The sequence below is a fragment of the Zerene cesonia genome, chromosome 22, assembly GCF_012273895.1.
Source record: "Zerene cesonia ecotype Mississippi chromosome 22, Zerene_cesonia_1.1, whole genome shotgun sequence".
NCBI lineage: Eukaryota > Metazoa > Arthropoda > Insecta > Lepidoptera > Pieridae > Zerene > Zerene cesonia.
The window spans coordinates 1,294,748-1,311,018 of record NC_052123.1 but is presented as its reverse complement, the minus strand read 5'-3'; the positions used below and the strand labels follow the sequence as shown (position 1 = coordinate 1,311,018).

The following is a 16,271-nucleotide window of genomic DNA, read 5'->3' as shown; positions in this document are numbered from 1 at the left end:
ATAGCTAACGTTCTCGAGTAAGGCTCCGGACCTAAAGGGTACCAAGGTACTGCAAGGATGGGATCCTACTATTAAAACTCTGCTATCCATGTGTCTGTCTCTTCCTCCGTTTGTCATGAACGGTGATAGTTAAACAGTTGAAATTTTCAGAGATGATATATTTCTGTTACCGCTATAACAACCAATAAAAAATCGAGGTTTTTTTTGCAGTTGCTTATTTAGCTCATTACTTACCTAGACAGTACTATGTGATAGTACGTAACGCTATGTCTGTTCTGAATCGTACACGTTCGTTTTTTTTTAAATCAAATTCATTACTTCACATGTAGTAACGAAATTTGATTTTAATTTCTTATACATTATCTACACATACACCAACACCAACGCTTACATACAATGTGAGTAGGAATTTTCTTCATGATTTTTTGTTTGTTATTTTAATTTTCATAAAAATACAAATATTTTACACAGTGTCGGTCCTAAGTGTATTTATCTGTTTTCATAGTTTTAATTAGTAATTTTTTTATCGACGACCTCTACTTTTTTTTTAGTATGATACTGTGAATATACAATTTCAAATTACAATTAAGCATTAGGTATAATTTATTATTTTTATTCGACAAATAATAAAATAAAATAAACATGCTGTATAATCTAAAGTCCAAGTGTTCAATACATGATACGATTACGTGATAGAATAGGGGTCAAAGTTCACTTTCTTTTAAGGCGTTTCATCGATTCTTAAATATATATAATTAATGGGTTAAAATGTCTGACTAATTAAAGTCACGAAAATATATAAAATAAAGTAATATTTTTGTATTTTGTAAAGCCTAAGTAACGATCTAAATTAAATTCGACATAATATCTTACTAAATACCATCCACTAATTTTTTATAAAAAAACCCGGCTGACCACAGATCTTCGGAAATCGCGCAGCCGCCCCGCGCCCCGTAGACGCGCGCGCAGTGTGGCCGCGCGCGCGTCCTTCCGAAGATCTGTGCGGCTGACAGACAATATGGCGCCAAAGATTTACATCCTCTTTATGATTCGAATTTTGATAGATCTATGAACTAGCCATACAATGACTTTCCCACAATTTAACGACAATTTTTAAAGAAACATCCGCCAAACAGTTTTTAACGCTATACTTTGCCAAAGAAATAAACATAGGTACATATTATTGTTCTTAATACAAACCAAACTGGACAAACAAACCTACTGGTGCAATCGGCTAATAAAAACAACATTTTCAAATAAAGAACGCCGACTATTCGTTAAAATGTCACAGTCAGCTCGCCTATGGCGATGGAATGTAATTTATACATCCAAATCTAATCAGAACTCATTTGAAAAAGTATTTAAATTATGCAACGGATGTTTCAACCTTTTCATTATGTATCAGTTTGTTTTGATTACGAAATTGTCGTGTATCGTCTGCTTAGTTAGATTAAATAAACATAAAAAATTCTTAATCACAGATATAATAGATTAAGTCACGCTATCTGTCTAGACCTGGTAAAATACCTTTAAGTTTATGAGAGCTATACCCATGCTAAGGGTCTACTTGATGTGGTTAATAATATAAAGGACCCATTAATGACTAATGTGGATAAATTATGAAAACAAATGATATATATATTATAAAAGGTTAAGAATGTAACTGAAACAAAGAAAAAATATTTTACAGGCAATTCTAGGTCGAAGTGGGAGGGGGGAGCTTTTGACGATAAAGATCGGTTGTTCTCCATTTTTCAAAACTACAAGTCCTTTAAAAAAGTCAAATTCAAGCAAAGTTGTGATTTAATATCGAAAAGAACCCTAGTTTTTTAATCCAAAACAGTCACTTCGAGATATTTGTTTTATTGTTGATGGGTATATTGTTCGTTGAACTGTCTCTTTCTAATGGTATAAAAACTATACGTAACTGTAAAATTTTTTCTTTCTTTTACCTGAAATTAAATCCAGAGCTCTATTGGCATGTGCTAGCTTAAATAATTATGAAAGGAAATATATATTAAGTCGTCAAACGAAATGAAAACCGTCTCCAATGAGTAATCTTGCACCGGCTCCTCAAAGGTGAATCAATTAATTGACTACATGAATAAGTTGGGGATGCACTGAGTTTAAATTGGTGGTGATACCACAGTGGGTACTTCGTAGAATAATAAAAACGAGCGCCCTGAATGGTGTTAGGTCTGTTATGTCCTTTTTATTTATTTAACTACTTGATTGTACCACAAATACACTATAAAATACAAAGTAATAAAACTCAAAATGGTTTAACAGGCGATCTTATAGCTTACGGCGATATCTGCCAGGTAGCCTTAAGGTAGAGGTGAGGAACTACAAAAATATAGCTTAAAAAATAAACAATATTATTATTATGATGAAGCAATCTAATAAAGTGTCATTAAAAAAGTAATTGTACCTACGTCAAAAATTGAAACATTTATTTCAAGCTACGAAATCATCTTATTTTAATTTAGTCTACATTTATAATTATTATTAAATTTTGTATGTTTTTTAGATAGCTATGATTACAATATCCATTCAATTATATATTATTACCATATCCTGCTTTTGATTTATCGTATTCATGCATTTGCTGATTTATTGAGTTTAAATTAGTTGGAAGAAGTTGAAAGATTAATATTTGGCATGTAGTCCTACGACATAAACATCATAGCTGAGAGATATTAGATACAGAATTTTAATAAATTCCAGCTTAGTGTACCATATACCTTATATCCATTGACTTCAATGCGCGGGAGCATTCGTATCCCACTCGCTCAGCTGTCTGTGCGTCTCACAACAATCATCAATCGAAAAGAAAAAAAGAACTGCTTTTTAAACGTCAAATATATAAACTTTTTTTAAGAACTCTATTTTTTTTTTTTTAATTTTGGCGGGAAGTAATGTCAACAGTTTTACTATAATAAATAATAATTGTGTCAAAATGATAAGGAAAGTTGTTATTTTGCTTATTGTCACTCAGGTGTTTAGTGAGAAGGTATTCAAAAGTGTACCGGTTGTAGTGAAAACTTACGAAAATGATACAGTGTTGCTACCTTGCTACATTGATGACACGGGTTTGTACTTTATATATTCTTCAGATTAATTAATCAAGTTTTCATGGACTTATTTTCGTATATTTATATGTATATAATACAGAATACTATTACTATAGCTATATGGATATCAACATTATTTTCTGATGTATAAAATGTATTCTATTTCAAAGTTCATATAGTAAATTTTCTTGTCGAAACTGGTGAAGGAATTTGAATAAATTCTGATATGGATATAGACATTCATAGCGGAGACGAGTGATAATTTTTGTTGCAAAAATTAATTTTGGAATTGGTCAAATATATAATGAAGGTTTTTAACAAAATGTGTCGACGACGTAGCGTAGGTGATAACGCGAATTGATGCTGAGTGAAGTCGGAAGGCGAGTATATAGCTCAATTGTCGAAGTTTATTAAAGATCTTTATCGTGTATGCTTCTTAAACAAAATTCTGGGTATAAAAAGCGCAATAAATTTCATAATATACAAGCAATACAAACTAAGTACAATCCTACGAATACAATAACTGCCAAGTGGATATAAAATTACTTATATTAATTAAAAACTTATCAATTCTAAACAAAATTAATCATAAAAACTTGCTAGTTTCTATTTATAACTGCTAAACATACAAATAAAAATATTCCAAAGTAAAAGCGACTTACGATCGTTAAAAAATTATGGAGACATAATTATTTTATCGAAAGAGTCAGAAAGAAATCCGTAGATAAAATAGGTTGTTCGATAATATAGGTAAAGCTGCGGGCATCACTTAGTATTGTTATTCATTTTTGAACCAATTTGAAATTATAATGTCTATCCAATTAAAGATGGCGCCGGTAGAGTACAGACTATAAAACAAATTGAAATTATGTTAATGGACGTTATCTAATGTTTATTTATTAAAAAAGTTATGCGCAATCATCATTATTTTTAATTTAATAGCGAGAAGGTATTATTTGAGGTTATGTTTTTTCTCATAGATATTAACATTTCCATAAATATATATACGATTAGTGTATAATTTTAAAGATTCTGAATAATTATAGGAAATTAAATTTTTTAAATAGATGACGACATAATTTCTAGCTACATAATTTTTAACCGACGACCCAAAAACAAAAAGGTTGATGAAATGGATAGAATGCAACTGAATATTTAGTTAGAGTTTTTTATTAGATATATTTGGCTTGGTGAGGCTAGAATCAAAAGTTCGACGACATGTGACATCTGCCAACCCGCACTTGGCCAACGTGGTGGATTATGGCCTGAACCCTCATAGGAGGCCTCCGTCCCAGCAGTGGGAACATATATGATGATGATGACGATATTTGGCTTGGTGGGTTATCAACCGATTGACATGATTCTTTTTGTGTTTGATAGGATTTTGTTGTCATTTGGTCCCAGTTTAGAATTTGGAGTGGTACCCAACACCCCAGCTACGTCTGTGACTTTTTCCTGTTGAAAATAATTATTTAAAGTGTTCGAAACGTCGGGTTAATAATATAATATTCGTTGTATCCGTTAAAAAGTATTTAATCCCTACTAATATTATAAATGCGAACGTAGCGAATATAATTACGCTTTCACGCCTAAACCACTGAACGATTTTTTTTTTGTAATTTGGTATGAAGGTAGAACTGAACTTGGGGAAAGACAGGATGAATGTCAATTGAATGTCAATAGTTCAAACGGCTGAACAATATTCGATTACATTTATCGCTCAGATAAACCTTGTGTTAGATTTAATTTATAATTAACAAACATGAAGGTTTGCGGTTACACTTGCGTACAGTTCAAGAACAAAAATCTATTTATGTATTATCCTACAATACTAACAACCTAATCTATATAATATATCTTCTAAAATAACATACTATTTATCTATATCCATGCAACATGCAAACAAACAAACATATACATAATAATATTAGTCTAGAGATGTATTTTTTATTACCTACTAGCTATTGCCCGCGGTTTCTCACACGTTAAATTCGGGGAAAATCTTAAGGATGTTATTATACATATAAACCTTTCTCTTGAATCTTTCTAAAAAATCCATCAAAAACTGTTGTATAATTTTAAAGATTTAAGCATATAAACATACACACAGAGCGCCGAAAGTGACTTTGTTTAATACTACGTAGTGAAGCTAAAAAATTCATGTGAGTCCTTATAAAACCCATTTTTTGTTCAACTAAATACTTTTTACAGTATAATAAATAAAAATACCTTTAAATGTGGAATTCGCCATTAATCAGATACGATTGTAACACATGCAGACAAAACACGACACAATGGCTGAATATTTTTGTGTGGAACACGCTCCGGTGATAATTTATTACAAGGTTCTCGTAATAAAAACTCTTTTATAATGTGTAATGTATGAACTGTACTATAGTCCACATTATAGTTTGATTAAAGTTAAAAAAGGATTAAATATTAAGAAGAAATAAAACCGTTAAAAATTATAAGTAACTATGTAATATAATAATTATTTTAACAAAAACTTTAGCGCCTTCAAATGGTCAGAACCAGACTGAGTTTCAATAGGACAACACGGGTTGCACCCACTTTCAAAAAAAAAGTCAGAAAACAGTCGAGTTCTGAAGTAAAAAAGCCATTTTAAGTCGGTTGAAATGTACACAACAAACACTTATTGATATAAACTTCGTTTTTTAGCCTTAGTATTCTTAATAACATCCACTCAATTGCAATTGAAAATACCTTAAAATGCCTAATGAAATATCTTCTTTCAAAACTTAACAAAAAATGAAGAAAAACTATATATAAAAATAACCCTTTCATATTTCTACTAAACGATATCTTCTTTCTGCAACAAACAAAAAAAAAAACAGTTTAAACAAAGAGTATCTCATATTTCTACTAAACTCCATAAATGTCACATCTGCGTTTAATCTTTGATGGCATAGATCAAACTATACATTCATACAACAGTATACAGACAGGAAGGGAGACAGATTTGATCTTTGTATCCCAATTGGGAAGGGTCGACAACGAATTTATAGACCTCTTCCTATAATATATTCAACTATTTAATTGTATGATCTTGGTGTTAGCAATTACGAGAATTATGAAGGACTAGCTGTAACCCGCGGAGTTACTCGCATGGTACCCGTGAAAAGTAACCTATGTGCTAATCCAGACTATAATCTATCTCTGTACCAAATTTTATACAGATATGATAAGCTGTTTTCGCATGAAAGAGTAACACAGTCCATACACCCATCCATACTTACAAACTTTCGCATTTATAATATTAGTAGGACTAGGTGCGCCCCGCGGTTCCACCCGCGTAAGTCCGTATCTCGTAGGAATATCGGGATATAAAGTTACCTATAAGTTAATCCAGTTGTCAATCTGTCTACGTACCAAATTACATTGCAAATGATTCAGTAGTTTTTGCGTGAAAGAGCAACAAACACACACAACCTTAAAAACTTTCTCATTTATAATATTAGTAGGATTAGTAGGATAGTAGGATTAGTGTAGATTGTTTCTTATCATCTCATTGTTGTGTGTCTGCGTGTGTTTAAATACATGCTGTTTCTGTCGAATTGTACACAGAGGCGAAACTCCGCGTCCGCTGGTACAAAGACAAGAGTCTGCTTGGTGACAGTGATATACCACACCACCTGCTACCACCAAGGACCAGGATGTACGCCAACTTCAGTCTGCAAATAGACGAGCTGAATGCGAGGGATAGCGCTGATTATACTTGCGAGGTATGTAAATAAGCTGTGCTTTTTCATGTCATAGCGGGCAACTGAGCTGGTGAAATTAAATTAAATTCTTTATCTTCTACTGTATAAGAATAAGTCGGGTTTTCCTTCCCGATGCTGTAACTCCAGAACACGCGAACCGATTTTCACGGTTTTGCATTCGTTGGAAAGGTCTCGGGTTCCGTGAGGTTTATAGCAAAAGAAAATTGGCGAAACGGAGTTCGCCGGGTTTGCTAGTTGCTTATAAAATAAGAACAACTGAACATAACATTAAAAGTTAGCAGAAGGCGGCCTTATCGCTAGGTAGCGATCTCTACCAGGCAACCCTTAAAAAAGCAGAAAAAAAAAGAATATATAAAATGGTGGTTCGCCTGATGGTAAGCGATCGCCACCGCCCATGAACAGAGCAGAGGTATCGTTTCTACGAATGTACTTTAAAGGAAAAGGAAAGGACTGACGAATGAAAAGAAGGAATGAACTGGGACGGGTGAGGAAAAGGAAACGGGCCTCCGGCTCCCCCACCCACCAGACGAAACACAGTGGCATGCCACTATTTCACGCCGGTTTAACTGTGGAGGTGTGGTACTTCCCCGGCGCGAGTTGGCCCAATTCGTGCCGATGCGTACTCGACTCCCATAATATAGTACTTACTTAATAAAGTAAGTAGAGTGTGGAGTGGTGGTTCAGTGGTTAGGATTTCGAACTTGTTAGCGTAGAGTCGAGGCAGGTTTACTTTTTCTCACCTTTCCTAGTCCATTCCTTCTTTCCAGACATTGATCCTTTCTTTACCCATCACTCCTTAGAAACGGGAAGTTCAGTTACCCGCTATGACATAAAGAAGAATGATATTATCGAAGATCATTAATCAGATGGACAGATATCATACTAAAAACATATTTTATTTACTGTTTATCATTTCTTACGTAATTCACAAACAAACAGAATTATTTTATATTTTTGCTCACTTAGTCCAATATAGGCATTGTGAGAATCCAGACTGTGTCGTGTAATATACAAAACATAAAATATTAAAAAATTTAGGTTGCGAAATGCGGTACACACTAAAACAATTAATTCTAGCTCGTACCCTTCGATCTTAACTAACAACAATTTGTTTGTAGTGATGTGCTTGCGTTAATATATCGATAAAAATATAAAAAGGTTCTTATGTGTGTTGAGAATATCTATTGTTTTAAATTGATTAAGGATAAATAGTTACTTAAAGTATTGTAATGTATAAGGCAGTTATAAGTTAATATATTTTAGTAAAGGGTACTTAGAAATAGTAACTAGAATATAAGTGATGTATTCATGTGTTTCTCCTCTTTCACCAAATACACATTCACCGGTCAAACGGAATTTTATATTATCACCTGCATAAGAACATTATATGTATTATTCAATCGTCAAGTATAGTATCTTATGTAGTAAAAACATAGGTACCAGAAGAAAATGTATAAAAGAAACACGTATATACGAAATATGTATGACTGCAAATGTTTCTTTTAATGGTAAGATGGCTTTTCGAACAGGTTAATTTTAACGGACGTTCTCATTTCGACTGTTTTATTAGATACTCGATAACTTAATTGTCATCTTTTTGTGTTTGATAGAAAAGCGTATGGTCCTATTTAAGAATTAAAAGTGGCAAATCCCTCCGATTTATCTTAAATAATCACAAGAAGCTTATTGTTTAGATATAATTGTAATTGGATATTTCAGACATTACCAAACCCATATAAAACAGATATTTCGATTTTAGGATTAGGTCGATATTTAGAATTTTCTATACGCCTATAAGACAAGAATATTTCATCGATATCGACACTCTCACATCACTAGTTGTATAAATTCGCCGGATAGTTCTAAGAGTCGATTACACAATTAACCAATCACTTGTTTAAACTCCTTTGAGATGACGCCAAGTGTTTAACTTTGGGAAAAAGTATAAAAATAGACTGAAATATTGCCCGAAGAATTGTATGTAATTGTTTGAGTTTTATTTCTTTTATGTCAATGTAAAAAAAGCAGTTGAAATAATTATGACATTTAATATCAAATATATAAATTTAAAAAGCAGTGGTGGCTCAGTGCTGAGAACCTCGGACTTCAAAATCGATAAGTCGGGGTTCGAGACCGGGCGAGCGTGCAGTAAATAAATTGATTTTTCAATTTATTTGCACATGTGGATAGCATCACCATTTCTTCAAACGGTGGTGGAAAACATCATGGGAATGATTAAAACTAGCCCATGTAAGCACATCTCCAGACACAAGAACCATGTCATAACATCGCTTCTTTGCGCGAAAGACAAACAAACAAAAAACAAACACTTTAAATATTACTTAGTGAGAATTCTACTTACATTAGCGTAGTACATTACATAAGTAACCGAACGATGTCTGGCGTTCAGCTAAGTTGTAATTAAGCGCGGATCTTAATTAGACTTCCTTTTATTAAGACAATTATTTGTTTCCTAATGCATAATGCATATGAATTCGATGCGCGTGCGCATATGAAGTAAATGAGTATAAATTTAATATAAAAGTGTTTAAATTATGTTATCCACAAGACAAAGAAATTACCTACTACAGAGTACAGACGGTGAAAGTTTTATCAAAAACAATGTAGTAGGTCCAGAGATTACTTCATTAAAATACAATATGTAATAAATAAATAATACAAAATACTGTCATTAGTTGAATATTCTACGATTTGCATATAAATCTTGCTTTGAGTTTTTCAATACATTTTGTTTTAATTTTTTTATTTGTTTTTAGGTCATTCGGCCAGAGCCTTGGGGTCCAATCAGACAAACACACACTATAGAAGTTCAATGTGAGTAATATAACGAAATTTTAATAAAAATACTTCCTCTGGTGGATTTTCTTTCTTGTTACCTACTCCAGTACTATTTCTATAAAGGGTAAATATGAAATTTATGTGAAGTATAAAAAAATTATGAAATTGATGTAATCAATTTTTTAATGGAAAATTTAGATTTTTTCAGTATCTTCTTAATATATAAAAATCCAGTGTCATGATGTATGTTCCCAATGAACTCTTCACGTTAGTAATAGTAAATTTCATCAAAATCGGTGAGTTATCAACCGATTTTGATGAAATTTAATATTTTATGTGTAATTCGGTCCAACTTAAGATATAGGATAGATTTATTTCGATTTTTCATCCCAATAATTTATAATTAACAATAAATTTAGCCACAGCCACAGCAATGCGTGTCCGGCTATACTAGTTTTCAAGAAATCATAATATGTAGTTATAATAACATGTCTGTTTCTAGACATAATTCCATGTAGGTATAAATATGTATTCTGCTTTAAATAATATCATGATTTTTAAAAACCTCATTGCCAGAACATTATGCCCAAAGAAATTCGAAAAAATTCTAAACACACAAAGGCCAAAGCAGGCGAAATCGCGGGTGAAAACTAGTTAATGATAAATATAAATATAAAATTATATTATAGATGCACCGACAGTCAAAACTATACCCGAAGATGGTTTCGTAGAAGTCCGCAAGGGTGACTATGTGGATATCGGATGCGAGACTACTGGGACTCCTCTACCAGTCGTCGACTGGAGTAAGAATGTATGTTTTTTTGGGATTTATTTTACATTTTTTGCAATGTTTGAATGAATCGATTCTAAATAACAATAAATATTCCCTTAAGAGTAAGCTTCGAATAGCTCAGATATATAAAAAAAAAGATAAATAGGTATACTGTCAATTTTACATATATTTTTGTACATTTATACTATACTTTCAAATACTGAAAACGCCTATTGAACGATAGATTAGCTTGTAACGCTTCGTGATCACAGCAAATAACACACATCGTGGATTCATCATCATCATCATCATCATCATCAGCCCATATATGTTCCCACTGCTGGGACACAGGCCTCCTATGAGGGGTCAGGCCATAATCCACCACGCTGGCCAAGTGCGGGTTGGCAGATGTCACATGTCGTCGAACTTTTTGATTCTCGGACATGCCGGTTTCCTCACGATGTTTTCCTTCACCGTTTTAAGCAGTGGTGATGTTTTCTACATGCACAGATAAATTGAAAAATCAATTTATTTCCTGCACGCTCGCCTGGTCTCGAACCCCGACCTATCGATTTTAAAGTCCGAGGTTCTCACCACTGAGCCACCACTGCTTTTCAAATATGAAAAATTACTCATAAGATAAAAAAATAAATTTACATTAACAGTATGAACTGAATAATATTGGTTTTTTATTAAATTTCTCATATTTTGTTACATTAACAAGGGAGCCGCCATGGCATTATTAGACCACCGGTCGCGGATTCGATTCCGCGCGGAACACAGATCGTTGGCCGGCGTGTATGAGTGTACCGTGAGTAATGGGGTCGGGGATCCCGTGAAAGCCTCCATAAACGTTGTTATATATGGTAAGTGTGATTAATATTGATTGTTAATTAATATTTTTAAAAAGAAATAATTAGAAATGTTAAATTTTTCATTTACAAATCAGAAAAAACTCACTCAATAAATGCATCTAATATAAAATGTTGATTCTTCATATAATATAATTCTCATGCAACTATAATGAGCCATATTGAAGCGTATTAGGCCAGACTAGGATGTTATATAACTCATAAGATAAGAAGCCATAATATAATTTCATAATCTTATATAAATGTGATTAATATAATATTATTTAAATGACTCGCACGTGTATTTCACGTTATTGTGGAAAAGTCGTTGCCATATTGGTTTTTGCAATTTATGTCATCGCAAAATTGTAAATACCGTAAGTTTACAGTCTTGCGGAAGTTTTAGTCTGTCGAAAATTGTGATCCGTAACATACTTAACATACATATATTTCGGTGCATTTTAATTTTTAATCTATCTATGTGGATGCGTGAAATTAAAAAAATGGGCCTTCGATATGTTAGACTAGCTGCGCCCCGCGGTTTCACCCGCGTAAGTCGACTATATGTTATTCCAGTTGTCCAGCTGTCTACGTACCAAATTTCTTTGCAATCGGTTAAGTACTCTTTGCGTGAAAGAGCAACAAACACACACACATCCTTACAAACTTTCGGATTTATAATATTAGTAGGACTAGTAGGATTAGGTTTGGTTCAGGTTATTAAGAAATTACACAGAAATGGCGCCACCGATTCCAACAATTGAATAAAGTGACAAATTGTAAATATCAAACAGACGCACCGGTAGTAACAACTGAACGCAGTTTCGTGCACACAGCAGTGGGTTTGCGCGCGGTTTTGTCTGCAAAGTTAGAGTTTGCCACACCACCGGCTAGGACCGCTTGGTTCAGAGATGGGAAACCTGTTAAATTGGATGATAGGTAAGTTTTTATTATATAGTAAATAATGTCTAACAAATCACCACTTCGAATTGTCTAACTAGATATTTAAGTATGACATGGAAGGCACTAGTTCTCAAATAAAAAAGGAATGATCAAAATTGGTTCACCCAGTCAAAAGTTCAGAGGTAGCAAACCCAAAAAGAATCGAATTGGTAATCTCCTTATTTGAAGTGGTTTGAAAAAAATGGCGTTTGTTTATTTATAATCGTTGTTTTCTTATAAAAATTGGTATTAGTTTTAGCGAATGCTGCAATATTGGAATCAAACCAAATACTTCGTTTAAACTAATGTCTTATTTTAATTCCAATAAAGTACGTGTGACTTCTAAATGTAACCGATTTTAAAATTAATTGCAAAGCATTTGCGATGTGATCCAACTTAAAAGATAGATTACAATACTTAACATAAATCTATTTATAAAAAAATGCAATAATATATATTTTGTTTTTTTATTGAAATAGTTTAAACTACGACAAACCCGAGCAACGCCGGTGGTCCAGCTAGTATTCTAAAAATTCCTTAAATTCCAGGGTGGTTCTTATGGTACAGGATAACATGCACCAGCTGATATTCCGCACAGTGCGGAAATCCGACCTCGGAAATTACACTTTCCGTGCGGAAAACAGTCTCGGAATGGCCGACGTTGCGTTTAAACTGACTGGTCAGTGTTTGCTGTTTTCCTATTTCATGTTTTATAAAAAAATACATTTCTTTTTAAATTTAATTCTCTACTAATAATATAAATGCAAAATTAATTCTGTTTGTGTATGTCTCTTTATCGCGTCGTAACCACTGAACCGATTTGGATGAAATTTTTTATAGATATAGGTTCCTGAGCAAGGAAGTAAGGTAGCTATTATCCCAGAATTCAAAAAACCGTGGGCGGAAAGCTAGTAGAAGATAAAATTCGTGTAATTATGTGTTTTAAATTTATTATTACACTATAGAAATCTTATTAATAGAAATAGAATATACTCAAACAGTTATTTGTAATATTAATAAAAAACTTAACTTGGAAAGTTTATAATGATTTTTTATTGTTTTTTTTTTTTATTTTATTTTTTCATATTTTTTATTGCAACATTCAGGTGTACCGAATATAGCGTCATTTAAAGTAGAACCAGCGTTGAATAAGGCAACACCAGTCTCATATACCTTGTTTTGGGAGGTTGACTCTTATTCCTCTATTATTGGTAAGTATATTTTTTTCGTATTTCCGACATTTTTTTTGCATTTTCGAAAATGTTCAAATACAGAATTGTATTTGATACTTTAGAAAATTCCAATTTTCTAATAAAAATAAAAATGGCATTATTTAAGGTTGCGGATTAATTGTCACCTTTTTTCCGACTGTGAATACGAAAATAAGACGATGGAAGCTTCATTTTTTTTTTTATCCGACTGCGCCAAAATAAGCGTTATGTTTTTCAAGCGTTCTGTAGTGATAGTGGGGGTATAAAAAGAAATATAAAAATGAGAAAAAAATAAATGTAGCGATATCACTTTTATTAGTTTCACGTGTACGTTTGTATGACCCGATTTTGACCCACGGTAAACGAACAGATGTAGTTCGAACATTATAAACATAATACTGAATTTAGGGACTGTAGGGACTTTCCTACAACATTATGCTGAGCCAGGGCCTTTTTGCAGCCACAACGCATACACTTATATACTTTTATTATTAGAAATCTGTTCTTCTATACATTGTTCTTCAATTTTTTAATGGTTCTTTATTGTTATTGTTTATGTTGTTTGGTTACAATAAATCGTTCGTATTATTTAAATTAATATAATAATATACGAGGCCCGTTTCCTATTCCTTCCCTTTCCATCCCTTCTTTCCACTCCTCAATCCTTTCCCTATCCCTTTCCTTAAATGTGGGCAGCGCATCCGCAGAGGCATCTTTGCTCTGTTCATGGGTGGTGATCGCATACCATCAGGCGAATCACCTGCCCGATATGACATAAAAAAATCCATTTTTTTTATGTATTTTACTCGTTTTAAAAAATAAATTGTGTACATTTTTGTTTTATTTTTTAAACATTATATACAAAAATACAATCTCATTATAAAAAAATTGTTTACATTAATGTATTATTTTTATTATACACAATAGAATACAATCTCTGGCTCCGTCCATACTACGGTCGTTTAACAACGCTCGAGCCAGATGCATTTACGACAGAACCGCCGGCTAATGTCTGGAGCAAAATCGTTGTTCCCGGCGACTCTAGTGATGGTGAGCTTTCGTTTATTGGCTTCGCCTGTATGTTTGTATATAAACGACTCGTTTTGACTCGATTTTGACCCATTTTAAACGAACAGACATGTTTATTTTCAAAATGCCTTTAATTTCACCAGTAGGTATGTATGTCACCGACTCGTTTTGACTCGATTTTGACCCACTTCTAACGGATTTCATACAAACTTTGTGCACTTGGCAAGTATCGGTGATGATACAATAATTTCATGAGTTTGTCTTATTTTCCTCATTACAATAAATTGTCTTTATTTGATTCTATCATACTAGTGTTTTTTAAACCTTTTTATTTATGTTGAAAAAATTTTTGAAATATAAAGCTAAAAAAATTATGACATTTATTATTAAATATATAAATTTTGTGTGAAACAATAAATAAGTACTAAGACCCACATATTTCCAGGACCAATTCACAGCGCTACATACACCGTGAGAGGTTTAACTCCTTCTACTGTCTATGAAGCGATAGTTACGTCTAGAAACAGGTAATTATCTATAGTATTTGGAGCTCGGCAATATCGTCTAGAAACGAAACTAAAACTCTAATCGTATAACAACGTATGTAAATGCGATCAAATATTGTCATGCTTTTTCTGAATTCTGAATAAGAAAACTTTTTTGGCTAGGCTATAAAATGTTCGTATGAGTATATTTTAATAGAATTATGTATGTATAAATAATAAATATAACTAAGTAGGTTAAATATTGTGTGTGTTTTTTTTATATTTAGAATTCTGACAAGAAATCATTGTCTTTTTACATTATCTATATATTTAATTTTTTTAACCATCAATTAATTTACAGGTTCGGTTGGAGTAAACCGTCAGCAGTGTTACATTTTGCTACAGAACCTGGATGTATGTATTATTTTCCCATTTAACTATTCTTATAATATTATCTTCTTATTTTTAAGTATTATTATATTGACTTCTTAGATTTTTATTCCATTAAGCATACTATACTCTGGGACACTATCTAATAATTAAGGTCAACGAGCTGCGCCCCGCAGTTTTACCCGCGTAAGTCGGTATCCCGTAGGAATATTGGGATAAAAAGTTGCTTATGTGTTATTCCAGTTGTCCGTACCAAATTTTATTGCAATCGGTTCAGTAGCTTTTGCGTGAAATACTATTTACAAACATACACAAACAAACTTTCGCATTTATAATAGTAGGATTTGCTTGTATCCAACTACATTAAAAATACAACTCCTGTACAGAGTATCTATGTATTTTGTTTTATGCAATAGATCACTTTAGAAAGAAGATTATCTATATATTTTTTTCAGTTGGACGAACATTACCATCCACATTCGAAGAGACAGATATAACACCAATATTGGAGGAGCCACAACAAGAAGAAGCTTTTAATATAACAAAAGCGCATATTTTTGAACGACTAAATGAAACGTCAAACGGCTTTGCGCGGGAAACGTGGAGTTTTGCCACCATATTTATTCTTGTTATGTCATTTTTGTTACGATAAATAATTAATAAATTAATTTGTGTTTAATTCATTTTTGATACTCAATTGTTGTAAATATAATAAATAGCGTTATTATTTATAAAGACTAATTAATTAGTAATTATGTAACTAAATTTACGTATTAATAAATATTATTTTAGTAATACCTACCTAGTGCTTTTTGTAAATTATTTACCTTAGTATTTCTTATTTTTTTCTATAATACCTACTATAAATAGAATATGCTTTATTTTTGATATCTATCAATTAATCTATGAACTATTAAATTTTTTATGTTTTGTTAGTTCCAAACATCTATGCTAAGCGCTGTTTCACCTTCAAAT

The 16,271-nt window shown here is 32.4% G+C and overlaps 1 protein-coding gene across 1 annotated transcript; it reads left to right on the top strand.

The window, feature by feature from the left end:
- The first annotated feature begins 2,817 nt into the window (after nucleotides 1-2,817).
- Nucleotides 2,818-16,041, top strand: LOC119836040 (hemicentin-1-like). Its single transcript, XM_038361251.1, has 12 exons — nucleotides 2,818-3,092; nucleotides 6,660-6,817; nucleotides 9,595-9,652; nucleotides 10,306-10,427; nucleotides 11,113-11,254; nucleotides 12,034-12,178; nucleotides 12,730-12,860; nucleotides 13,288-13,392; nucleotides 14,320-14,442; nucleotides 14,867-14,948; nucleotides 15,268-15,320; nucleotides 15,752-16,041. Exons 1-12 carry the CDS (start codon nucleotides 2,960-2,962, stop codon nucleotides 15,946-15,948), a joined length of 1,449 nt encoding a protein of 482 aa, XP_038217179.1. The 5' UTR covers nucleotides 2,818-2,959; the 3' UTR covers nucleotides 15,949-16,041.
- The last annotated feature ends 230 nt before the right edge of the window (nucleotides 16,042-16,271 follow it).